This window comes from Triplophysa dalaica, chromosome 24 (assembly GCF_015846415.1).
Source record: "Triplophysa dalaica isolate WHDGS20190420 chromosome 24, ASM1584641v1, whole genome shotgun sequence".
Taxonomy (NCBI): domain Eukaryota; kingdom Metazoa; phylum Chordata; class Actinopteri; order Cypriniformes; family Nemacheilidae; genus Triplophysa; species Triplophysa dalaica.
Window position 1 is genome coordinate 4,500,775 of NC_079565.1, and position 27,528 is coordinate 4,528,302.

At 40.5% G+C, this 27,528-nt stretch overlaps 1 protein-coding gene across 2 annotated transcripts; it reads right to left on the minus strand.

Moving 5' to 3' along the window:
- Positions 1 to 1,876: 1,876 nt before the first annotated feature.
- jph3b (junctophilin 3b) lies at positions 1,877 to 27,261 on the minus strand. Of its 2 annotated transcripts, none has more exons than XM_056740039.1 (5): positions 25,805 to 27,261; positions 17,475 to 18,282; positions 6,905 to 7,035; positions 4,304 to 5,268; positions 1,877 to 2,277 (listed from the first exon to the last, which is right to left on the minus strand). In XM_056740039.1, the coding sequence occupies exons 1-5, from the start codon at positions 26,184 to 26,186 to the stop codon at positions 2,197 to 2,199; spliced, it is 2,367 nt and encodes a 788-aa protein (XP_056596017.1). In that variant the 5' UTR covers positions 26,187 to 27,261; the 3' UTR covers positions 1,877 to 2,196. The 2 variants fall into 2 exon arrangements, with proteins under 2 accessions (XP_056596017.1, XP_056596015.1); XM_056740037.1 differs by having other exon boundaries at positions 4,304 to 5,271.
- Positions 27,262 to 27,528: the final 267 nt, after the last annotated feature.

Sequence of the window (27,528 nt, forward strand, 5' to 3'; positions counted from 1 at the left end):
CGGATTTAGGATCGTTCCCATCACAAACCCGGAAGTAACGCCCGGAGTAATATCAAAAGTATTTAGTAGCATTAAAACATTAATATTACTTATTATTTAGTAGTATTAAAACATTGCAAGTAGTTTAACAAAGAGCTCTGTTCTAGAAATTATTTCTGGGTTTAGGTAGGAAATATCCTAAATACATGACGTCTTGTGTGTAGCATTCGTCACATGACACATAAGAACCAATGAGATATTTTAATTAAATGCTCGGATGTGCTTGTTTGATGATAGTTTCGCTAATAAATACATAAAATAAAATTATTAAGAAAGCATTTTTTTTCTTGCAGACACCTCTATGTATTTAAAGTAATTTAAGTATTTAACTGAAATAATAATGTTATTTACATCTGCAATGGCATGAGGGTAAGTTTGTTATTACAGATTTTCATTTTTGGGATGAACTATTTCTTTAAGTATTTGATCAAATTTAAACAAATCCTGATCAACAAACAATACTTGTTTAATGTTACTCAAATTTTTCCGTGCATGTAAACACTTTATAGCCGTATAGGGCCTCTTTTTATGTCTTGTAAACACTTTATAAAAAGCCAATTTTTGTTGTACATGTAAACACATTCATAGGCTTCACTCCATGGAGTATTTTAATATCGGCCACTAAAATAAAACTTTGAATCGGGATAAACGAAATCCATTCTTGCAGCTTTTAGGCCGCATTCAAAACTCTCAGACTCCAGTAAATTTTTCGCAGATATCTATACAAAACTAAAACGTACGTTTGCATGCAACTTTTTTATTTTACTTTTAGAAAAACAAGGCAGTCGGCATTTTCAGACGTCTTGCAAAGAGCTAAAAAAGTTTTTTTGTCCTTTTTATCAATAAATATTTGTTTCGAAAGCAGCAGTTGGGAAAAAACGTTAACAGTCTCTGAACGTCTGGTCGGGAACACCAGCGTCGCGCACGCAGCATGTGGCTTTCAGGGATGCACGTTGAGGTCGACAGGAATTCTCGTGATCTCATCAAAGTGGGCAGTTCTAAAGTGGATTGTAATGATGGTGATGATGATGACCTCGCAGAATGTCATGTGTTACCCCAAATTCAAACAGATAACACAAACTATGGAGAGCGTACAACTGCATTCATGCAAAACCGGTTGTGTCACGATTTAATCTGCCGAGAAAATGTTTTATGTGGAGCGAGATTAAGGATGAAGCCCTTTCAGATCATAGCATATTTAGATCCTGGAATTTTCCCAAATGCATGTGGGTCACATCCACCAGAGTGCATGTTGCGGATGCTGGGATGTCATTGGTGCTGTGTCTTTGTAAATACTAAACATTTTTAGTAACCCACTCTGTTGTGCTTGTTTTAGCAGCATTGGCCAGATTCGACATTTGCAACGTTGATGACTCGCAGATGAATTTGCGAGATCTGCCCCGACATGATACAACTTGACATCATAAAGGTTGGTAGCATTATAAAGCGACATCTAAAAATACTTTTGATCGCCTTTTGAAGGCCCGGACCGCCATGACATTCTGGGGATGCTGACGTACCACACAGGCGGGAAATGGAAGTGTACAGGACATGCAAAGAGCACTTGGTGTGTTCTTCTGATGAGTAACAGAAATGAGAACGTGAAGAAATGGAAACGATGTTTGGGAGTGGTGCGCGAGGGAGGCGGATGTGTATAGACAGGAGCCGTTTCCCATCCTTTTGAGACCTGTTGACATCATGGCCATGTAACTCTGCCGTCCCCTACACCCTTAAACCACCATTCAGGTGTCAAGTCCAACACCCAAATACAAACCAAACCCAATCGAAATAAAAAAGAAGCCACCAGCATTGCAAGAAAAAGGCAAGGAATATGAAATAAAAAAAAGTATTTTCATTCAGAACAGCATAAATGAGTGAGTGAATACATAGGTTAAAACTAGAAGTTCGAAAGGATGCTTTGAACTATTATGTAGTTAAAAAAGAGAACAAATTAAGAAATGAAAACAAGAGCTCTTTGGGGACAGAATTGCAGACCGAACCGCTGAGCCCAGTTTTGCGTTGCCTTCCTCAGTTCTGTTGTAACTTCATTAGAAGTAGTTGGTCGTTTGTTTAAAAAAGAAAATGGGCCAGGACCAGATGAGATATTGTTTTGATACTGGCGTAGTTTAACAAGAGGAACTGACGGCAACGAAGTGTTTAAATAAAAAAATGGACGAACAAAATGGCGACTCCAATGTTGAGCAAAATCACCATGATAACCAGAATTGAGTTGGATCCCTGTTGGGTGAGAAAGAGAAAGAGAAACCAGGATCAAATCAGGATTTGCCAACACATTCTTTTCCATACAGTATACTGTATATCAATATACATATAGGGGAATTCACTAAGAATGTTGTGCGTCTGGTAAAACAGTGCTAAAGTGCTAAACCAGTTTGCACGACGCAGGTCTACATCTTGGAAGCCTGCGTCATTAACAATTCCTTCCATCCATAGATGCCGCATTGGTCTCTGAATTGTATGCAATGATGTTGAATTTTACAGAAAACACATAGTTGAAAACAGGCTGGCTGAGTTTTTCTGGATTAAAAGCACAATAAGGTTTGTGTTTCTTAACGGATTTCAATCGTTTGCTGTGGAGTACAGACACATCATCAGCACCTGGATCTCAATATTTTAAAGGGATAGTTCACCCTTAAATAAAATGTTGCCCCGACATGATACAACTTGTCATAATTTACTCACCCTCAAGTTTTTCCAAACCTTTATACATTTCTTTGCTCTGCTGAACAAAAAATAATGTTTGTTACCAAACGGACACGATTGACTAGTTGGAAAGAAAACTACTATTACAGTCAATACTGGCCCGGTATAATTTGATATCCCACATTCTTTAAAATTATTTTGTGTACAGAACAAAGAAACTTATACAGATTTGGAAGATCTTCGAAAAATTTTGGGCTAAACCATCGCTAGGGTTAACTAGGGTCAGGCTCGTGCATCCAAAGCGCTCAATGTGACGTCCATTGACTCCATCTCTTATATAGAGTCCACCTTAGACCCCAAAGTGATTCTGTTGGCTAAAAAACACTTTAATTGGTCCTGAGAATTGATTAAAATACATTGCAGCTCTACTTGTGCTAACATAACGTGCATTAAATTACCAAAACTGTGAATTCCTTCCACAATGGATTAAACTCTTTTAACGTAATGCAGTTCTAAATTCACATCGTAACAAACCACATGTGCACACTCACAGAACCTGCGTGATTATTCTCATCCCACAGAGATACAGAGTTATACAGCGAGTGCTATCTGAATGGAAATGAGAGTCTGCTCTGCATTGTGTGAGCTCTTAAGAACCAGGTTTGTGGAGCTCTATTTTTAATTGATGGGCTCATGTAAGTGTGTCGTGGACGATGTTTACAACCGCCGAGCGGAGGAACATGCACGCTGCACATGCAAGACGCATGTGAGGCATGAAATTAGGTTGTGACAAGTGAACCGGACGTAGCTATGTTAAGACGTCGTCTTACGAATTAGGATGAGCATACAGTATATCACGTTATCAAATTCAGATTGTCGTTCTGTCAAAGAGTCTTATAGTTGGATAGTTGCGTGCTCTCTGGCGCCTGTTCTTTATCTCAGCGTACATGAATGTGAGTGTTTATGTTTCTTGACGTTGTATAAATGAGGTTAAAATGTGTTTCTTCATCAGTGCCCGTATGTGTAGCTGTTTAATGTTAACCTGTCTACCAGGAGTCTGCTGCATTGCTTGCCTCTCTGCGGCTACAAACATAAACCCCCTCCTTCCCGCTACTCGCTCCCGTCGTTTGATTGGCTGCAACCCGAGTAAGGCATAAGCTGTTCCCTAGCAACAGAGTGTGATGCAGCCAATGTTGGGCTGCTGTGTGGAAGGAGCCACTTTGCCAATTTGCTGTTACCAAGGTGTTCTCAGCGAAGCGAATGATCGCTGGGCGCTAGGATGTTGAAGGGGATGGTTTGAAGTTTTGATATGTGTTTGAGGATGTTGTCAGTTTACATATTTCCGTGGGACCAAACCCACATTTTAAGTCTTTATTTGGGGGGGGGCACAAAGCGATGCACCCTTTACAAAGGGGGGGGGGCTTAGAAGGGAAAAGTTTTAGAACCAAAAGATAGAGAACCATCTCCTTTGGAACATCCACAGTCAGTTTTGGTTTCATGCAGATTTTGAGGCTAGAAATTGGTTCAGAATTGGGACAATCATTTTACTTTATTACCAAATGATGATTGAGCAAACGCATCTTGTTGCGTCATCACTTACCGAGTTCACTTTGAGCTGAGACTGATTCACGTCTTCGTGCTCTAGTGCAATAGGTGGGGATTTCTGTGGAGGTGAGAGTGTGAGGTCCCGACGGAGGGGGCGAGCATCTAGCTTGTCCCCCACACGTTGACTGTCCAACTTTTGCATCGATTCCGGTACTGTCCCCTCCCGAGCCTCCTTTGGCCCCGAAGCGTCCCGTTCCCGGTCTCGATTTTTACCCCGCCGCTGTAGCGTATGTGCGCGAGACTCAGCGTGACCGTGCCACTCCTCCCCGTGCCCATAGGGCTTCTGGGAATTATGGGAGTCCATGGGCTGTAACGGCCTCATCTCCATTTCATAATTGCTCAGTTTCTCCTCGTCCTGTTCTAAGAGCCGGGGGTGGGCTAAACTGTCCCCGTGTACCCGCTGTGAGGTCCAAGAAGCAGAGGGTCCGTCCGCTCTCCTGTCCCGTGGGACTTTTTGATTGGAGGAGCTGTGGTCTCGGGGCTTGTGATTGGAGTGCTTGTGACCGTTGGCCCGTGCCACCCCAGCCCGCACCTCGTCTTGCACAGAGGGGGTCGTGGAGCGGCTACTTCCTCGACTACCCCCTCTGCTGCTTCCCCCACGAGAGGGACGCTTGTCTTCGCTTGCCCCCCAGCTGTTCGCCCTCAGGTAATCTCCACCTGTGCTCGGACCCCCGCCACCTCTCTCCTCCATCAGCACCTGGATCTCTTGGGTTCCGCCACGTTCCTCGTCCACGGCGCTCTGTCGCAGGAAGCGTGCGTTTTTGGTGCGGTGGGAAGATTTGGTGGTTGGGCTTCGGGGAGGCGTGGAGGGCCGGCTGGTGGTGGGGCTAAAGTCTGGGGTGAGGTCCGGGGGCGTGGAGCCCTTCATGTAGAGCTCTGTGCTATCTGCCGTTCCGCTGGAGATCACCTCCACATCGTTCTCGCTGGAGTTTTGCTGTTTGGGTCGCTGGCACTCCACTCCTACTTGGGGACAGAGAGACGAGTCTAAGTTTTAATTTAAAAATATGTAGGCATGCCACACACTTATAAATTCAGACTTTAATGGGTGTAGGGAATAGGAACTTGCAGGAGCAACCATCTGTCTTAAGCAGAAAATGAGTTACTAATACCACACAGAATTTTTTTCATGTCTAAAACTTCTCTTAATTTAACATTTTACATAATTTAGATCTGAAGTATATCAGAACACAGTTTTTTTCATTATGACTTGTACTTAATTCGAGGCGTTACAATTTGGATGTGGACAGGAATGTCAATTGTATTGACATTGACTAACATCAACCAAGATTCATTGCTAGTTTATGTTAGCTAATGCATTTGCTAATGTTAACAAATACAACCGTATTTTTCTTTCCATAAAACAGTAGGTTTTAATTGACATGGGTAAGCAAATAATGACAGAATTGTGATTAATTTATTTTGCAAAAAGATGCCATTTAAACCCTTCACTCCTTAGGGCACATGGACTGTTCCTGATAGGTTGGGTTCACAGTAACTTATCAAAGCTTTCCAGAGTCAGCACCAGAATCAGCTCATCTAATGAGACCAAAGATTTCCAGTCTGTTTGCGCTCGAGGCGGTGCTCTTGCATTCTTATAAATGCCTCAAGTAAGTAATATCTTTACTCCTTCTGTATACATCATTTGTTAGCATTCGTTACGACAAATCGGTTGCATTAAGCATGTCCGAGCCAACTTCATACCCCGACATTTCTAAGGTCATCATCAAATTCCAAATGACATAACTTCATCATTCAGAAATATCAGCCCATCCAGGTGGCCGCATGCACTAATCCAGCCCAGCGTGTGTGCTTGTACCGCAGCTGTCCTGTAAAGGGCTGTTATGTGATTTTAATGGAATATGATCCGAGAGTATATGATTTGTGTACATGCTCAGCTCTGCCAATACATGTGGGGGTGTGACAGCTACCGATTGTGTGACGGTGTATGTGTGTTTGTGCGACTGAATGTGGGTGGTGTGAATCTGTGTGTGTGGGTATTGTGTGTATGTGCGTGCATAAATTTCGGCGTGTCGGCCTGCTTCGCGTGGGCTCTTCGGAAAGGTCAGCGCTGACCTCCTCTCATCTTCTTATTGCCTTTTCTATCACTCAATTCCCCGCTTGGCACGGTAGGGGCATCGACCCCTGCAGCCAGGAACCCATCCGGCACCTACACACACGTACGCTTTCTCCCTGTATTCAATTCCTTGGTTATTCTTGAAGAGATAGAGATAGTTGCCCAAATATGAATATTCTGTCATTATTTGCTATAACTGCTAGAACGTTGTTGACCATACATTGTGGTACCCATTCACTTCTTTTGTATGGACACACAACTAAAGCAAGTAAAAGCTGTTGTTCGGTTACCAACATTCTTTAAAACACCTTCTTTTCATGTACACAAACCTTCAGCGTAAAAAAAGATTTTTATATTACCATGCGTAAGACAACAAGAGAATCGATGAGAGGTATTTTTGTTTTTCGAATCACTGGGGAGAGCGTCCTAAGAGTTAACCTGTTGAAGCGTTAACTGTCGTACTGTCAAACGGTTTGAAGTCCCGGTTATTTTTAGCTTCCAGACTCGGATGGTTGAACTTACTGTGTTGGTTTCCTCTGTGTTGGTATGAGGGAGAGAACTCTTTGGCGTTGATTCGGGCCAGCCTGCACTCTTCCTGGGCTTTCTGTGCTGCAGCCGACGCGGCCTCTGCTTTCCCTCTTGCGTGAGCCGTTCTGAAGATATGGTGTTCAAAGACGGACGTTTTCGATGAGGAAAAGATGTAAAGGAAGAGCCATGTTAGAAAGGTATAAAACAATGAACAATGCATTGAAACAGAAGTGTGTAATTCCGGCTCAATTCCAAACAAGTTGTTTTCAAACAAGCTTGCCCATTCAACGTTGTTTGTACCATAGATATGTATACATAGATGCCTCATACGGGCTGCTTTACCTAAGTTTTCCGCCATATTGGAGCAGTTAAAGCCAGTCTTTAAACACTAAAGAGCAAGTTTACGGTGTCTGCAACCATGCAACCATGTGGAAAAAGAAGTGCACTATCAAATGTGATGTGAAGATTTACATTATAATTTCTAAACTAAAACAATACAATGAACGTGTTAACAACATTAATGCAACTCAACAATGAAATTCACAACCAGCGAATTGGTATTTCAAGATGGCGGACACGTCGTATTTGGCATCTACGAATACAAATCTAAGGTCTATGTAAAAAGACAATCCACCCTCATTGGTTGAGCCGAGTTCCGTCACCATGCAATGGATAGCAGTATTTGTGCACAAAAAAATGTATACCATTAACATGCTATCTTAGATTTTTTATATAGTTCTTTGATTCATGAGGCAAACAGTGTCCTGTCCATACTTAAACATGGTTCACCAAATCAAAAGTCTAATCATTTAATTTGTGAGGATCATGCTTCAACGCCTACCAAGATCTTGACACTCGGATTTTCCAACGGTTGGAGATAAATACAGGCTGAAGGCAAACAATTACACACCAATCACCCACCCTCACACAGAGCCGCGCTCCCGGGACCAAACAGAGTCATGCCTTTCTGACACTGTAATTCTCACTTGTTTTAACTGCGAAAACTCGCCAAGACTGTAAAGATCTGAATTAACTGAGGTTTAAATAACCAAGTTAGAATGTAAATTGATTCTCCTGTCAACTAGTTGCACTTTTGCAACCTTTTGACAACGTTGATGCCTTCCAAAAAAATGTCTAATTTCACAAAGAATTTATATATAATGGCATCAAGTTTAATACAAATGATTTCATTACAGATTATTACAATTTGAGTGAAAAGTCGAATTAACATGATTATAAGGATTACCTTCATTTGCTTTAACAGCATGCACGGTCAGAACTAACATGAACATAACTTGATTTTCCATATTTTCATAGTGTGATTTGTTTGCTTCAGTGGAATGGAGGAAATCTGACCTTTTGTGCAAAGAAGTTAATATGATTAATGTTATAAATTTGCTTATTTGATTTGTGGCCTAGAAATGGACAGAATCCTAACTAGTTCATCTTCATTTTGCGTCATTCATTTTAAGATCAAAAAGGTATTTACCATTTTTTATTCACCCTCATATCACTTTAAGCTCTTTTACTTTCTTTCTAAAGCAGAACAGATATTTTAAAAAACAATATCGGCCCCAATTGACTTTCATTGTTTGGACACAAAACCACAGAGACATTTCTAAAAAAATCTTTTTTTTGTTCTCCACGGATAAAATTCATATGTAGGTAGTGAACACCATAAGAATGTCAAACAAACAACAGTAATTTTCTTATTGGGTGAACTATCCCTTTAAAGCTATATAGTTGATTCCAAATAAATCAATATGTATCAAGTGGTCAGTGATGGGAGGTGAGGATGGAACTCGCACCTCAAAAGACACTTGAACTTGTCTTCATAATATAAGACTTGGATTGTTTTGTGTTTTTCCTCTACAATGCAGTACAACACACAACAGTTCCCCACCATCTCACATCTGCACCTCTAAGAACAGCTTGCTTTGGCTGCTAAATAATTCACAAAGGAAATCAATGTGGTCTGCGTGTCTGAGCGAGAGAGCCGGCGTTCACAACCTCCCTCTTTAAAATGTGCGATCTGTTTTACCTTTGCACAACTTCAACACAGCTTGACAAAGATGCACAATATCATGCTAGCGTGTTAGCTTGTTTGTAGATTTGGCATTGTTTATTGGTAGAAGCATGCCTTAAACAAGATGAATTTTACTGCAAAGAAACATTTCGCAAGTTTATACAACTCATTATCGCCATCCAGCTGCGAGGTTGCGAATTGCAACCAATGGCTCCCTTTTAAATCAATACAGTGGCTGCACAGAACTAAGATATCGTTGTGTTTCTGCTTCTTTGGCGAAGGAGATAATGTATTTACAGAACACCTTCTTTACAGCAGTTTGTGCGTTTAGGGCTACTGTAGAAACAACATGACAAATTCAATGTAAGGGAATATGTAGACAGAAGTAGCTAATTCTAAAGTAATAAAAACATGACGTTTCATTATGTAAGGTCTTTATACACCTCCGAAGACCATAAAGTCATGTATATTACTTTATATTACTATTAGCTTTCCTGTAGCTCAGTGGTAAGAGCATTGCGTTAACAACGCAAGGTTGTGGGTTCGATCCCAGGGGATTGCAAATACCTATGTAAAATGTATAGGATAAAGCAATGTAAGTCGCAGCGTCTGCCTAATGCCTAAATAAATAAATAAATAAAAATATTACATTGCATTTCTGTCAATAGATGCTCCAAAAAATTACACACAGCACCTTAAAACAACCTGAAATTTTTTGTTTCGAAACATAGATGTCAACAGGGCGGCTAAAGTCACGGACTGCTGCTTTATGCTTCAAATAAACAAAAACCTGCAAATGAGGCGTGCAAATTAATAATACATGTCTAAATTACACTAAGTAAATTTATATTAATTTACTCAAGATGTACATTTATTCAATTAAGAAGATTTTTGATATTTTCTAAATGACAAAAATGCTTAATTGGGACTTTTTTGTTTAAATATCTTTGTTTTTAACAGATTCATTTTACAATAAGGAGCTATTAGTAAACATGAATAAATGCATTAGCTAACATAAGCTAACAATGAAAATTTAGTTTTTCAGCATTTGTTAATGCTTGTTAATGGTAGTTCTTCTCAATTCAGTTATTCATGTCAGTTCATAGTGCATAAACTAATGTTGACAGTGACAACATTTGATTTTAATAATGTATTAGTGAAAGACAAAATGAACATGAATTATTATTAATAAATGCTCTAGAAGTATTGTCATTGTTAGCTAATGCATAAACTAATTGTTAACAAATATCACCTTATTGTGAAGTGTTACCGTTGTATTTCAATCATTCAGATGACCTGAACCCAAGTCATGAAGGTACCTCTCCTTTTCTCCTAAGTTTTTGATATTCCTCTTTATTTGCTTTTCATGTTTGTGCAGTGGCTGTCTTGGTGCAGTATTGCATGTCGATGCTCATCGATTGCACTCTCTTCCTCTCCGCTCGAGGCTATCTTCACCCAGCCAGCCAAACCAAGCAAGTATATGTGAGATGGAGATTTGTGTGTGTCTTTGTGTTTGAGTTTTAACACATGAAGGGTTAAATGAGGTTATGAGTGTCGTAGTCAGAACGTGTGGGCACGAGAGCATTTGTGTGTGTTTTTTACGGTAAGCTACGGCGAGGTAGGTCGGATGAAGAGATCTACGGATTGCATTCACCTCGTGCCTTGCCGGTTGTCATGGCAATGGCAGAGGCGAGAAAGTGAGAGAGAGAATAAGATGGCGTGGGGTATATAAAGGACAAACAATTAGATAACAGAGGACAATGAGAGGAGGATTGTGGGATGCGTCTGGAGGTGTTGAGAGAACAGTCAGAGATTGAGGGCTGGAAGTGAGAAAACCTCCATTCAGTGATAGTGGGCCTAAGTGGTGCGTATGCCTCACATATACACTGGATACTGATCCATAGGTGCTTTGTGCCGGGGTCGAGCTGTGCTGTTTTTTGTTCTATTTATGTACTGCTAAACAGTGTTTCTACAGCACTTCTGTTTGAAACGGAGACTAATCATTGTTTGACAACAAGAATATCTCCCTCCAACTCCTTCCTCAGAAGATAGCTCACCTAAAAATGATAGAAGGGATAGATCACCTAAAATTAAAATCATCATGTCCTCATATATTCCCCTTTAAATTGTTTTGAATAATGATTTACTGGATTACTTTGGATTGAGGAAGGTGAAGTTTTAAAGAATATTCTGCATCCTTGCCTTATAATGGAAGTCAATATGGACTGTGGCTTTCCAGCTCAAAAGGGTCATAAAACACAGTAAAGGTATTATAAATGTAGACTGTGACTTGTGTTCTACAACACAAGTTTTCTAAAGCCTTAGCTTTGTGTGATGAATTTTAAGTTATGAGTTATGATTTTAAAATGGAAGTGAATCCTGCCTCAAATCACCTTAACTCTTATTGACAATATAACATGTTTGTACTCCATTTCAAGGCTTTGGTGGAAAGGTTATATATATTAACACTCCTCACACAAAGCTGTCATATGGCTAAACACAGAATATAACATATTTTAATAGGGATGCACGGTAATATCGGCCATATCGGTATCGGCAAATAAATGGATATTTAAATGTTATCGGTATCAGCCCATAAAAAAATGTTTGCCGATATATTGAAGCCGATAAATCTTTAATCATTTCCTCTAGTTAAACTACTTCACCTGCACACTGCTCGCAGTTAAAATACAGTTCAGTACTGTCTTTTTGTCGTGATCATTCACTTACTGCTATTATCAAAGCATTGTTGATGTAGGTACAGTATTTAGATACATTTTTTTATTAATGTGTAAATTATAGGAACAAAAGCATATTGTTTGAATCAGACTGCTGTCTGAATGCTTTCTGTCTTGGGACCTGTTAGACAAGTGGCTATTGAATTTTGTTTTTGGAAGAACATCTATAATTTGTTTATTAAATATACCAGAAAAGTGTGAAGGTTAAAGAATCCTTAACTAGTGTAAAGTAAGCTTGGTACATGATTTTCAGGGAATAAAGAGAACTTATGGTTACCTTGTTTTCCGCGGTGAATGTTTACAAATTTTTGGCTTTCGTTTCAGTCTTAGGGAATTTTATATTCATATTTAGATACTGTATATTGTCCAATATATCGGTTATCGGCTTTCAATGTTAAAATATCGGTTATCGTGACCGGCCAAAATTTACATATCAGTGCATCCCTATATTTCACTCTTTTGTTGCTTTTTGTCTTTTGTCATGACACCTCCAGTCCCCATTCCCCGCCATTATATGCAAGGCTCAGTACATTCTTTAAAAATGTATAATTTGTGTTAAAAAAAAAATGTTATACAGATTTGGTATAACGAGGCATTGGGCAAATGATAACAGAATTTTCATTTTGGGGTGAACTGTTTCTCTAACACATTCATTAACACTCATACACATGGCTTCACGCTCTCTAGTTTCTCCCGTTCCTGCCTCTCGACACTCAAACACGTGCAGGCACCTCCAATCGCTGCCTTCACTCTCTTCATACACACACACATTCTCACACATAATTTTTTCAAAGCCCTGCCTCTCATTCACATTCTCCATCTCTCTTGACTTCATTAAAAGCTCCCTCCCTTCCTTCACAAGATCACACATTCTCAACTTGCGACTGTTCAATGTTTCAACAAAAATTTGAAAAGGGACAAATCGTAGAACACAGAGTACAATGCAGACATATTGTGACACTCACAAGGTTCAGGAATCAGCAGTGGTTGAAGTTGTCAGAGGTACAAGAACGTTAATATGTGGCCGATCATTTTTAGACATCATTGCTTTGTTCTGGAAATAAGAGTCCAGGAGAAATGTTGTTGAACATTTAAAGGAATAGTTCAACCAAATTGAAAATTCAATCATCATTTTCTAACCCTGTCGTCGTTTCAATCATGTATGACTTACTTTCTGCTGCAGAACACAAAAGAAGATACTTCAAAGAATGTTGGTAGCAAAACAACAGCCATTTTTTTTTTTTACATTTTTGGGTGAACTATCCCTTTAAATCTTTAAAAGCAGACCTAGCATGAGCTTTGAAATTGTTTTGTTATGAAATATTTTGTGTAGAAGTCAATGTGCTTTGAACAAGAAAATATAATAAAAGTTAAATTTCTGCTACAAAACTATATGACCTGATCCACCAGACAGTGTGATCTCTCTCTCTGTTTATTTGTTTGATTATTCTGTTCTACCTCTGAGGTTCTGAATCAACTGATGTGTTTTTGTAGCACTAAATGTTAAATATAATGATAAGTTGACTTCGGGGGCAAAATAAAATGTTACAAAAAAGGTAAAATGTTGTCTATTATATCTGGAATGCAAGGGTTTATAAATCAGTGGATCTCAATCGTTTTGACCTCAAAGTCCCCGTTGTCCACAACAATATTTGAAGGTGCCCCACACACATATTAAAATATTAAAACCACATATATTCATCATAAAAACATAAGATATATACTTGATATTCTTAATATTTTAAGACATCTTGAGATCTTCTTTCAAGTTTGTTGAGGTTAAGAACTAGTCTAGAGACATCATTAGAAAGAGAGAAATGAACCTTTGTACCAACAACAACAAAAAAGAGATTACCAACAATAATCTTTCTGTGTGGCTCACGTAAGCTTGCAGATAACTCAAGGTTTCTTCCGGTGTCTGTTCCACAATGCAGGTGTATCGTCTGCTTTGACCATGATGACCCTGCGCTGCTAATCAGATTAACTGGGATGTGATATTCTCATTAGTTTAGATCTCCACTCGTCTATTCTACGTCCTGTTCGGGTGCGTGCGCTTGCGTGTGTCTAATTACTCACCGGAAGTGAGTGATTTAAAGATTTGTGGGCGTCCACGTGTCAGCCTGTTCGGTGTTCAGAAGTTTGGCCCTTAGCCATGAAACCTGCAGGCCTTAAGCACACCAAAGTGCCTCTTATGATGTGCATTTAGAGAGGGCGTTTGCATAGAACTCTTAAAGGCACAGCAACAAAAACATTTTAGACTGTTTACATTTTCAGCGAGAGTGGTGAATTATGAATATTTGTTTCAAAACATCTCAAATAAATGCACAACGACAATGATGAAGGTTTAAAAATCAATCTGAGGATGTTTTCTACCAGACGGTGAATGATAAAATGTGTCACCTTAAATATGTCACCAAAAATTGACATAAGATAAAAAATATACATATGCATAATGTACAAATTTAAAAAATGCTATTTTTGTTTCAGAAACAATGATTGCAAGACAAAACAAGAGACATCGTGAGCAATACCAAGTGTTCTATGGAATAAACTGACAGCTGATGAAACAGTTGCTGGTTTTAAGAAATACCTTAGCAAGCACTGCGATATCTTTTAATGTCTCTCATACTGTCACTGTCTTTTCAATACTTAAACTTTCCTAAAAATTCACTTTCTAAAATGTAAATGTAATAGTACGCATGCTTTAATCCAATCTGTTTTTAATTGAACTCATAACTAAATTCTGTGAAAAACCCAATACTGTTTATCAGTATTGTGTGTATCGTGCTCAGAAGTTTTTATGTGTTCCCTTTAGGCCTGACTGTAAAATTTGCAGCTTTCTAAAAGAATACATGGCAACTTTTCATCTCTACATGGTCACATGATCGGAAAGCGGTCACGACGAGCTGATGGCTACAGTTAATGGGTCATGATTTCCTCCATCTGTGCAGATTGGGCACAGATACAAACTCAAAACAGCTCAGTATAATAAATTCTTTCATGGGAATAGTCAAGGATGTTCTCGTCAGATTGACGCTGTTTTGGGTCACATCTGCACGGATGAATAGAAGGGGATGTGATGTTCAACCAAATATGGTATCGGGTAATCAAAGATTTCTAAATTATGCTTGGAGAAACCGCTGGCTCTGTAGGGAATAAGTCAGGAAGGAGTTGCAGAGAAGTTTTATAGTCTGATGCTTCTCTCTTTGAAATGCATTTTAGGAATTGTATCTTTCAAATCATAGTAATTTCCGCTATAAACTCCACATTTGGTCAGGAACAAATGTCAGTGATGACAATATTTGAAGAATTATTATTGAAATTCACGTCACACTCTTCAATCTCATTGGTTGGTGCTATGGCTCTGTGTATGTATGTATCTTTTCTATGTGCTGGCAGGGGCAGTGCTAAGCTGTAGTGATAGCATTGCTCAGAATATAAAGAGGTCAGTGGGATTTGTAAGTGGTGCTCTTAATATAGTACATGCATACCTATGCACGTTTGTACTGTATGTGTGCACGCACGCAAACATGTGCAGTCGCCATCAGTAGCTGGTCCCACGTACACAAACACATATGTGCATACACACGTTTGCCTAACATGCATGTACAGATCACTTGGATGCACAGCATGTGTGAGGCAATATGATATGCTGAGTTTAAAATGGATCGAGAGAGAGAGAGTAAGATGGGCAAAACTGGCTTAGTTCCAGTTCAGCCTGCCTGGTCTTTTTTCGGCGAGTTGCCAACACTCTTGGCATAATGCGGAAGTTTCTCTGTGCCTCTCTCGTTTTTTCTTGCTTTTCTGTACATTTATTTTCATCTGTTTTTACATCTGCTAAACGTTTCCAAACAACCAGACCTCAAGGACACAATCGTGTAGCAATGGGGCACTGAAAGGATCTCATGTGGTTCTAAACCTGAATGCTGTTACTTTTGCAGCAAAACACAAAATGAGTTTTGAAGAAATCCTAACGCAGTTGTTCGCCGTATGACAATTGTAAACCAATTTTAAAGGTCCAATGTGAAATTTTTGAGGATCTATTGTCAGAAATGCGATATAATATACATAACAATGTCTTCGGAGGTGTATAAAGACTTTACATACTGAAGCGTTATGTTTTTATTATCTTAGAATAAGCTTTTTCTATACAACATCTTAATCCGGTGTCAGTCACCGTAGTGCTTTGACAGGGAGGGCTGGAGTGAGCCATTGGTTGCATTTCGCAGCCTCACCGATCAATGCCACTAAATTTCATATTTAAAAAGTTGGACAAAGTTCCAGAGCCGACCAGATTGTGTCAGTGTTTTGAGGCTGAGAACCGGATCGATCTGACTGTTTCTTTGAAAAGAATCTTAATCTTAAATTATGTTTTATTTCATAAACATACTGATTCGGTTATCCAATTCATCTCACTTACTCATAAATCTAGTTCTCCGGTCAACATCTAAAGTGCAGAAATATCAGCACTTAGTGACTTTTTGGTGAATTCTTTGATATAACACCATACATGAGTTGTTTTGGGTGACCTCTTTTTAAGTGGAATACAAAAGAAGATATTTTGAGAAATGTCTCAGTGGTTTTGTCTCCATACAATAGAAGTCAATTGGGACAGTATTGTTTAGTTACCAGCATTCTTCAGAATGTCTCCCTTTGTGTTCTTCAGACGAAAGAACGTCTTACAGGTTTGGAATGACAAGAGGGTGAGCAAGAAATCTCTTTCAATGAAATATAACATGCTGTAACCAACTGCTGCAGAGCAAATCCACAAATCAGATCACTGCACCAGCCTAAAAAAGAGTGAAAAGTGTGTCTGGCTTTCAATTAGCATTCAATATTCAACCAAAACGTATTCAGTTAATAGGCACAGACGCACAAACATAAAACACTCACAGACACGCAGGCACTAACTGCACCATGCAATTTATGACTATGTCATTCCACATGTCCATGTTATTGATTGTGCCACTGTTGCTCTGCATCGATACAGACATCAGTCTGCTTGCTGATACACCCAGAATCTACATGACTCTCATTAAGTGGACTTATGTATTCTCTCTCTACACCGAGACGAACACAAATCATTCACGTTTCCTTAGCAACCACGCCACACAGCATCGCTAGCAAAGCCTATTTAACAAGTCCAAAGCGACCGCTAGAAATATGGCCCGGTGTTTGGATGCTACATAAAAAAACAGCGAGAGAAAGAGAGAGTGATATTAATGAGCTCATGTGTAGACCAGAAGTTGGTTTGAGCTCTTGTGTGCATGTACGTTGACTGTATATTTGAAGGAAACAAAGCTGTGTTAGAAATCTGAGTATACAAGTAGTAAGGGGTTCTTCTGATGGTCTTAGACTGTTTGAGCAATAAAAAGTGCCCAAAATCTCTTTAAATATCCAGCTGTTTGTCGGAGCCGATAGCCTTGTGGTTAGTGCTCTGACATATGCGCTCTTGTGACCCAGGTTCGAGTCCCGGGTCATGATCCTTTCCCAATCCCAACCCCTCTCTTACCCACTTCGTTTCCTGTCCTTTCATTGTTACTATACTATAAATAAAGGCAAAAAACACCAAAAATAAATCTGAAAAAAATACATATCCAGCTGTTTTTAGAAATAATATTTATCAGCTTTGATTGGACGGACAAATCACCCACCCTGGCCTATGCATGGCCTCCACTCTTGGACATCAAAATATCAGATCTATGTCTCTTAAAATCTCTCAAAAGGATTATTTTTGCTCCAACCACAATAAAAGAAAAAAGGTTGCTTTGAAAACATACTTTAAAGAACTGAATCTTACCTTGACTGCGCGATTTCTGCCTTCTGCTTCGCAATGTCCGCAGCCTTGTCTGCCGCTTCCACCGCTCTGTCTACTTTCTCTCTGATCTTGCTGGCACGTAGTGGGATGAGGTTCTTGCGTTTGCCACTAACAAGTACATTCTGTTTGTATTTTCCTTCCTCTTTAGTGCCGTCTGGAAAGGTGGTGCATCCATACCCGTGCCTCTTGTTGCCCAGCCACTCGCCCTGGTACTGCAGTCCATCCGATCGGCGGCTCACCCCGCAGCCCGTCCTCTTGTCGTTCTTCCATTCTCCGGCGTAACTCTCGGTGGTAGTGGCGTCCACATCGTCATCGCCCACTGGCAGCTCGCTCTCCCCATCTCCCAGGCTGATTGTGGAGTTGATGTCGGATGCGGCGGAGCTGACCGTGCTCATGCCGGCTTCGCTCCGGAAGGAACTCTGCTTGCTTCGCTGGCTGGCCAGTGAGCTTTTGGACTCAGATTTTCGCAGCTTGAGGCCACTTAGGAGTGAGCGACGGAACAGACCCTTCTTTTTGTTTTTCAACAGCTCCGATTCACTGTGGGCCGTCAGAACGAAGCCCCCGCGGGACACGGCAGGGCTGCCCCCCACTAGGACGCCTCCGGCCCCCACGCCGGCCACGGGCGGTCGGTCGCCGGTCAGCAGCGCTGTGCCGTTACTGTGCTCGGAGCGTAGGGAGTTTATGGAGGTACGGAGAGGTGAACGGATGACGGCCGCCATGCCGTACGGAACGCTCTGCCGTACGCCGTATCCGTGCCGCATTCCGCCCACCCATTGGCCCTGGTATGTACCTGCAATAAGAGACAAAAAGTATGAAAATAACTTTAGACAGTTACACCATGAATCACCGATAAACACAATATACTAAGAATGCAGATTGCTGTTCTGTTGGAGGATTTTGCAGAACTGCAGATGTAACTGCAGAGTCTGCTGCCCTCAGGTTTCTCAAGAGTTTGGAGAGTTGCCTCATGAATTCAGCTCTGCTACTCTTCAGTTTCTTCCTGACAGTTTTGTGAAAAGCATTGGATAAAGAAAAATGGACCGAAACGCTCAGACTGGCCTTTTAGGAGCAGAGGTAACAAGGATGAATTTTGGTCTCGGGATTTCAGATGGTCTCAGATGGCAATGAAAGAACGTATAGACCTAAAGAGTCTGAGCTAAAGTTACTGTAAACGTAGGCCGAAATTTCACTGACCTTGCGTGACATCAGATATGATTAAATCAGACATAAGTTTTGAATTTCAGTTGAATGGGTGCAAAAACTATTTAGTTTGCATCTCCAAAATATGTTTTACACCATTTAAGAGGTTGTAGTGCAAATAATAATAATCCCTGTGAGCTCATTAAATTGCTTTTCTCATTTTTTTATATGACACGCCCATATTTTATATCGATCAACTCATTAATGTTATAAGTTAAAGCTCAAGTATTTCTTAAAGTACAGTACACCATGATTACAGCTGTTATTACTTGTAACATTGCCATCAGCGTAGCCAACATCATCCATTGCCAACCACAGGAAGTGCCATAATGGCCATAGCGGGAAAAGTGCTTTTGGCAGCCGTGATTTCTAGACCCGATTCCAATACTTCTCTTATTGTGATGGAGCCTCAGGGGACCAAGTGTTCATCACATCTATCTTCATGTCCATGAGGTATTGCAATGTCCGTCACTTTAGCCGCCAGCAGCATTATTTATTGCCGACCGTGCCAACAAAATAATGGAATGTTGCGTTCTGTAAAATTTCCTTTATGAAGCTGGCAGTCTGATCTTTCTGTCAATGGTCTTGATGGATCACCATCTTGGATCTTTCATTAAGTGACATGGCTGACCAATAACCATAATGTCCCCCGAGGCGATGAGAGCGACACTGATGGGCTTTAATCGCAAACTGGTGTCACTGGTAGAAAAGTATTGCTTTTGTCTGGAAAAGAACTCTGATTGGTCCGTTAGGTCACTGCACGCAGGCCTCTCTCCATGGTGCTGAAATCTGGGACAACGTTCTCTCTTTCTCATATACACACTGAGAAGCTCAACGGTTTATATACACCCAGCAAGGATCTTTCGGCCCGACACACTCGTATTGGAGATCCACCTGATCTGTCCTACACTTTTTCGCGCTCTGTGAGATCACCTGTGATGTAACCACCATCCCTACATGTTGATGAATCATCCTGGCTTACATTCTAGAACATGCCGGCACTACTGCTGTGCCACACACATGCAGAGCTCGCTGTGCTACTTCCGCTATCTCACCATCTCTCCCACCTCTTATTCAGCCTTGTCCTCTTTTCTTCTCCCTCGTCCTTGTTTTCTCTTCTTGCTAGTACAATACAAGTTTTTATAAAAGGTTTAGGGTCGCTTAGTAAACTCTCTAAATAAGCCTTTCTATTAGTGAGTCTCTAAATAACACAGATGTGGGGAATTGTTATATTTAAAAAAGATGCATCTCCATGTAGTTACCCTTGGCCAAGAAGTGTCAAAACGTACTCTTGGCATTTTGTCATGCAGCTTCTTGAGGTCTCACCCTGAGATGATTTTTTAACAGTAGTGACGGAATTCCTATTTTGAGCTCTTAATAGAGGCTTTTTCTTACCTATGTATTCCAAGTAATCTACAGTATTTAAAAAACATGAATATGTTGTTTTCTTTTGCAATGAACAATCATTTTATTTTCTTTCCATAAGTAATTTGTCTCAGATCAATAAGATCCTAAAAACCTTTTTTTAAGTGACGCTAAACCTTTGAACAGTAGCGTACATGTATACACATTCAACCATATGAACGCCCCCATTCCCTCTGTCTGTATTGATCTCTGTGGGTTGGCATAACAGCGAGGGCTGCTGGATGGCTCGATGGGGCTGGAGCTGGATTTTCCCAGCCCCCAATTCAATTTATACATTCTCCTGGCTCTCAAACAGCCCTGCCACCATCCGGCTCTCCATTCATCCATCCATCCTTCTATATCTGTGTTTTAGAAACTTTTCCAACTGCTGTAGAACTAGTAAACTACTCTAAGATTACAGAGCAATTGTTCTCCAAGAGTACCGTGGTGTTTTACATGGGCATTTAATGAGGATTTTAGACTAGATTCGAGATTACTTATCAAGAGAACAGGGAAAGTGCTGGTGTTGTGAGTGAGAACAGACACTGACATATTTTCACAGGTCTGCACTGTTGTCATTCTGATGCTGTGCTCTGCGGAGAGGACGGCAGTTGGCCAACATCTGGCTGATGCACACTTTATATTGTCAGGCAGCATCTGCGGGATATTTAGATCAAACGCAGGCCTAAACTGACGAAATAAGCTCGGAAAATTCCCACAAACCAACATCGAGGCCAACAAAGATTTCGAGCTCTTTTTAAGAAGTAAACATTATTGTAACTTGTATCCGGAATTTTTTCTTTTTCTTAGAAGAAAGCCTTTGCAGACTACAATCATTTTCTTTAGCTTTACTTATAGACTTAATAAAGGACAAATCTTATGGATAAAAGCATTAAATGTATTTTAAAATAAGAGGGAATTTTATTATGATGCATTACCAGACCTTTCAGAATAAAGGCTTTCTGACAGTGGTATAAAAGTGCTGACGTCTGTTGTGTTCTGATTGATGGGCTCAATGTTAGCGAAGACACGAGACTAAGCATTCAGTTTGGAGTCTGGCAGTCTGAGGACAAGTTCCGCCCACAGGCTGAAATGAGTGGTTTTATACATTACGACTTCCTGTTTGAAGTATGTGGAGGGGGAACTTGTACTTGCTTGGCCTTTAGACAGCTCTGTTTACATTGAAGGCCCCAGGCAGAGTCAGAGTAGTTGAAATGAATATTTGCTGTTTAAGCTGTTCTTAAGGCAAAAATATGCCAGATTGATAAGACTGTTTAAATTAAAGCATAGTGTAAACAAATTATATATCTACTGTATAAAAAATCTATAATATTAAAAGACCGTTTCAGAGACATTTTTCAGTTTTTCTGAAATTACTATTGACATGTTTAGGTAAAATTGTCTTTTTTTTACTCTGTGAACTAACAAAATTTCTTCCAAATTTCAAATAAAAATATTGTTTCTAACTGCATTTATTTGCAGAAAATGAAAACTAGAAAAATAGGCTATACTGTATTTATTTTGTGGTCTCTTTATTAAACTTTACAAAATTTTACAGGAAACATGTTTAGCTCATTTGTAAGTCCCCCTTGGATAAAAGCATCTGCTAAATGACTAAATGTAAATGAAATTTGTTTACACACTTGGCTTTTATTTTTGTATATCTGGTTAATATCTGATCATTATAAAAACCTAAACTTAAACTGACCTAAAAGAAGGATTTAAAGGAGTCCTTCATCTTCGAAATGAACATTCGGTCATCATATACACGCCCTCTTGTATTTCAAACCTATATGACTTTCTTTCTTCTGCAGAACACAAAAGAATTGAAAAATGTTGGTAAAAGAACACCACAGCCCCCCCATTCACCTCCATTATAAGCGATGCAAGTGAATGTGGGGCTGTCAACAACATTCTTCAAAATATCTTCTTTTGTGTTCTGAAAAAACTGATTTTATATGACAAGAGGGTGACTAAATGATGACAGGATTTTCATTTCGAAGATAAGTGTCTCTCATGTTTTCACAGTAAGCGAAATGAAATCTCTCATAGCACAAACACACGCAAACCGACGGTCCGTGGATAATTCTGCAAGTAACCCTAGGAACTTCTCATTAAATCCCATTAATATGTAACCAGTGTGACAGACCTAAAAAGGCAATTTGTTAGATAATCGCAGCAAATTTTTCTGTATTACTACGATATCGTGGGAAAGCTCCTCTCAGGCGGATAGAAAGAGAGAGAGAGAGAGAGAGAGAGAGAGAGAGAGAGATAGCGAGAACAGTCACGACACTGGCGCTCTCCGTGGTTCTGAAGATTAGAGTAGGAGTTTAAGCGGTCTGTTTCGGGTGGGTTTTATATTCTCTGGAGACTCAGCTATTTATTTTTTATCTCTGTAGTGGACATGCATTTTTTGTTAACACCCATGAGAACATGCGTGTCACTATTTGAAATCTTTGGTGTGTCTTGAAGACACCCCAACTCTGACAAAGCTGACCCAATGTAGCCTATATTTGATTTAGTTTATTTAGCTGACTGTGCATTTTAATATTGTGTATACTGGATTGTGTTTAATGTTTTCAGATTTCGGCTGACGCTAGATCAGCGCTCTTCTGTGAGCCATTGCCTGTTTAAATAGCCACGTGTGTATAGACAAAATCAAGAAGCAATGCTTTCTGTGAATGTAGACGTTGATATAAATAAAAAAATCATGTGACCGAACCATCTCCAAAAAGAGAAAATATGTCTCATATTTCGTAACATCTCTCGTTTGCTTAACCGCACATTGCATATAGCAGCATTGCTTTGCACGAGGGACGTCTCGCATGGTTATGTGATTAGTGGTCGCGTATTGGCTTTCTATGAGTCCTGCAACCCACATGTCAAAACTAATTGGCTTGCGTTTCTGCCGGAGGCCTGTGAGATGCATTGTGCAACGGCGCGCGCGGCGCACAGAACGGAAACGGTTAATGCGGAAAGATCAAAGACGCGGAAACATCACAGGACAGATTTAATCACGCGCCTTCCCGCGGGCTGAATTTATAATCGGTTCTTTAACAATGCGCACTGTTCTGTTTCGAGGTCGAACGCGTCTTGTTGCCGCGTTTTTGTTTCACGATCCGTCTAAAGTAATGACAGTATTCATTTGTGATCTGAATATCAAATATACAATGCGAATAAAATGCGTGCCTGGAAAAGGCAGACTCTCGCAAAGCAGGCAGAAAGTGTGTTTGGATCGGCTCTTCCATGAATTATTAATGGCTGTCTTTTTTTTACCAAGTCAGCAGTTGCACCGCAAAGTAATTGTTGCGTGTGTGGTTGGGGACAGGCTCCGACTACACATCTGTCGTCCAGGCTCCATTGATAGTGGCTCTAAATCCAGAGACAGGTGTTTGTAGCCATAGATGGTCCGAGCAGAAGATCTCTCACCCATAACCAACTCTAAACTCATGGCCTTTTTAGCTAACATAAACTATTCGTTGGCCATTCATCATAGCTGGGGAGCTCACAGCTTGTTCTGCGCACAAACAATGCCATAAATAGTCTGTATTCAAGCCTTGTGTATGGAGCACAGCTATTACGAATATGGCCCCACAAAATAAAGCTACACTTAAACCTAAATCTCTCTGTAAGCCTACAGGGTGTTATCCGGTTAAGGGGATTTCAGTTTGACTTTTTTCAATGTTATGTTGGTGACGTCTCTCAAACATTGAAAACGTTTTAGGATTATCAACAGGATGAAATCGCGCAGGGAGTCCGTTTTGACCACATCTCTGATATTCATCTTTGTTTGATTTTATTTTAAGGGTAGCTGTGTTATTTCGAATGGCACTTTTTAGAGGCCACATTGATCAGCATTTATGTCTTAGTCATACAGGAGTGCTGGGAATTGCTTTTTATATAAACCACATAGTGGATATGATGCAATTGCTGGCATTGGACAAAACAGAGCTTCCACACTGATGCGAGTACTTAAAGGGATAGTTCACCCAAAAATAAAAATGCTGCTAACGTTTATTAAGCCTCGGGTGGTTTAAAATCTGTACATGATTCTTTTGTAGAACATGAACGAAGGTTTTTGAGAAATGTCTATGTGGTTTTGTATTTATACAATCAAAGTCAACAGTGTTGTTTGGTTACCTACGTTCTTCAAAATATCTTCTTTAGTGTTCCCTAGTAGAAAAAAAATCAAACAGGTTTGTAATGACATGAGGGTGAGTAAATGATGAAAAACAATTCGGGGTGAACTTTCCTTTTTCCTCTCTGAATTCTGACATCATTAGGATTACATCAGAAACATCAAAAACGTCATTTTCATTTATGACGCCATTCTCGCTAGAAACATAATCCCTAAAGGGCTGATAGAAAGCTACAACATGTCACGTCATGTTATTGAACTAAAGATTATGGCATACGATGTTAACAACAACTTCAAAATATCACATTTATATATAAATTCACAGCAATCCAAATGTGCCAATGTTGTATATATTTTGATATATAGATATAAATGTATTTTTTATAGTATTCATATAAAGAAATAGTGAAGTAAACTAGTTTGATCTCGTCAAACCTGTCATCTGTCAGTGTGGTGGGGGAATTCAGGTCGTAATGCTTAAATGTGTGTCAGCTGTAGTCCGCTCAGCCGATGATGCCACTCAAACCTTTCTGTGGCCCTATCAACATTCTTTAAGTTGTCCCTGTCGTTCTGATTTTATGTACGGTATATATTTCCTCAATATCTGTTTTTTCTTTTGACCGCATACTGTGGTTATGATTAAGTGGCCCAGATTAGCAGCAAAGTAAGTAAACACCATTAGCGAGTCAGTCGGCCAATCACAACGGCGAGCATAGCGTCTAAAGTGACACGCTGACCTGCCGCCAGAGTCTGCATGCGTTTCCACAGCAACTTCCCAGGCAACACTTCCACAGTGCAGTGAGATTGCGAAAATGAAACAAAGAGAAGAGAGACACCCTCAACTTAAAACAAACATTTGCTTTCTATGTGCTACGTTCATGTCCATTGCTCTCTGTCACTTATCTGGCCATTCTATCAACTTGCTGGGTGTTTGTTATAGTTATTGTTCACTCCAAAATAAAAAAAATACTCTCATCTCATTCCAAACTGAATTTCTTTCTTTTGTTGAACACAAAAGACTGCATTTTGAAGAACCTTGGTCACCAAACAAAATTGGACCACCACTGACTTTAATTTTTTGGACAATAATATGATAAATACATATTTTTGGGTGAATTAGCCCTTTTTAAACTTTTGTATTGGCCTTGCTTATTTTCACTGACCCCAGCACAGGACCAGAAAGCATTGGGGAGGTTCTGGTATTTTGTCAAACGCTTTTCAAGAAGTGCAAGTTGATAAAATCTCTAACTCTTTCCCTCCATAGATCTCCAAATAGCCTTAATTTGATCCACCAAATTTATCTCCTCTGCAGCTTCTGGAGAACGGAGGAAATAGCTTGTCCAAATAATGAAGGGAAGAGGGTGAAAAACACGGGCTACAAGTCATAAAGTGATGGGTGGTGAAAAATGTTTAAATTACAGGGTATCCTAGAGGTATCTCACTTTAATCCACGTTTCTGCTGTTTTTAAGGGGATTTGGACGTCCTACATTAAGAGTGTCATTGCTCTGAGTATTACTCGGTGTAACTCAACGTAAAAACTTTAGCTGAACAAGTTGATTAAAATCTTACCTCCATCAGAGTACGTCTCCGTTCCATATCCATCCTGTAGTCCGTTGTTCCATGTACCCTCGTACTTGCCGCTTGTTCCCGTGCTCTCCCGCACACCGTAGCGTCCCTTAAATCCATGTGTCCACTCACCTTTGTAAACCCACTTGCCCTTGTTTTCAACTCCAATGCCATGCCGCTTGCCTTGCGCCCATGTCCCTTGATAGGTGTTCCCACTGGGCCAGGTATAGACACCCACCACCTCAAAGCCGTGGCTCCATGAGCCCGCGTACTCGCCTTGGCCCTTGGGTCCCGTGCAGATGCCATGGCCGTGGGCCTTTCCCTCTTCCCACCCTCCACAGTATGATCCCCCATCATCAAAGTTGAACCTGCCCCCAGTGGACATGCATGAAATAGGTTTTGGCAAATACCCCAAACCTCAAAAAGAAAAGAAAAAGATGAACGAACGGAAAAAACGCAGACTTGGAAACAGGGCCAGGGTATCACAACAGACCTGTAACAACTCCCGGTTGTTGAAAACAATTGAAAAAGTTAAAAGAAAGATAAAAGAGGAGCCCTCCTGGGCAGTAGTCCCCTCCTGTCAAACCAGGCAGGAGCAGATTGTGCCCTCTCAGACCATCCTCTTTCAGGAGTGGATCTTGTTATTCACGGATTGCTCTCCTGCGGCTGCTTCTCTGTGATGGAAGTGGGCCCACGTCAGCCATGCGCCTTACAGTACCGTTACCAACGCAGCAACAATTTATAGCTTTTGGTACTCCGGCCCCCCTTGTTCCTGCCTCCACAGGGGCACCCCGTGCCAGCACACCTACCCTGACTCCGGCTTACCCACTCTGGGGCTTTGAACTGTCTCACTTCCCCTCCCTGTTGTTAAGACCACCAGGCTCCACCTATAAACCTGCGAGTCCTCAGAGTGACGGCGGACAGATGAAGCAGTCAGGTAGCATTTACAGACGTATCCCCTCTGTCGGGAGCTCGCTCTCTGTTGTAACACATCCACCCGACATGCTGATGCCACGCAGGGAAACGGAGTGCAAGAAAAAACTGCGATAGATTCTGCAAGGTTCAGTCTCCGTCAGCTAGCAGCAATGCAGTCTATCGCATGCATATGTACGCACGCTCTCACCAGCACAGGATGAGCGCACAGCTTGAGCGCAAGCAAATGTGATTAATTCCTTATCAGGGCACTCTTTCGTCGCTCTCTCTCCTTTCCTCTTTGCTCTCCAACGGCTATGTAAAAATCCCCTCTGGTTTGCTTTCAAGCGTGAAAACGAGACTCATTGTTCCTTATTTACCTTCCTTGAGTCAAGCACGTTGTTGGAATGATTTTCGTGAGTCGTGAATTATCTTTCGTCATCTTATTTCCCTATATGCTCGGATGTCTCCCTCTCTCTCTCTCTCTCTTACACTGGTGTCTCTCAAATCTGCTCATTAGAGGCGGACTGTTCCAACTCAGCCAAACCCCCTCCCCCTTTCACAATCTCTCTCTCTCTCTCCTTTTAAAGAGACATGCGCTGTGTTAACGCATCATTTTTCTCTCTCTTTCCCTCTGTCTATATCCACCTGAGGGAGCAAAGATTGCTTTTCATAATTGCCCGGCTTAGTCCTTTCCCTACCCTCCCTCTAAATCTCTATCGCTCTAACCTCACAGAATAATTAGAGCATTTGTCGGTTAATGATATGGCTTGAGATAACACATTACATTTCTATCTTGCACATGAGTTTTTATG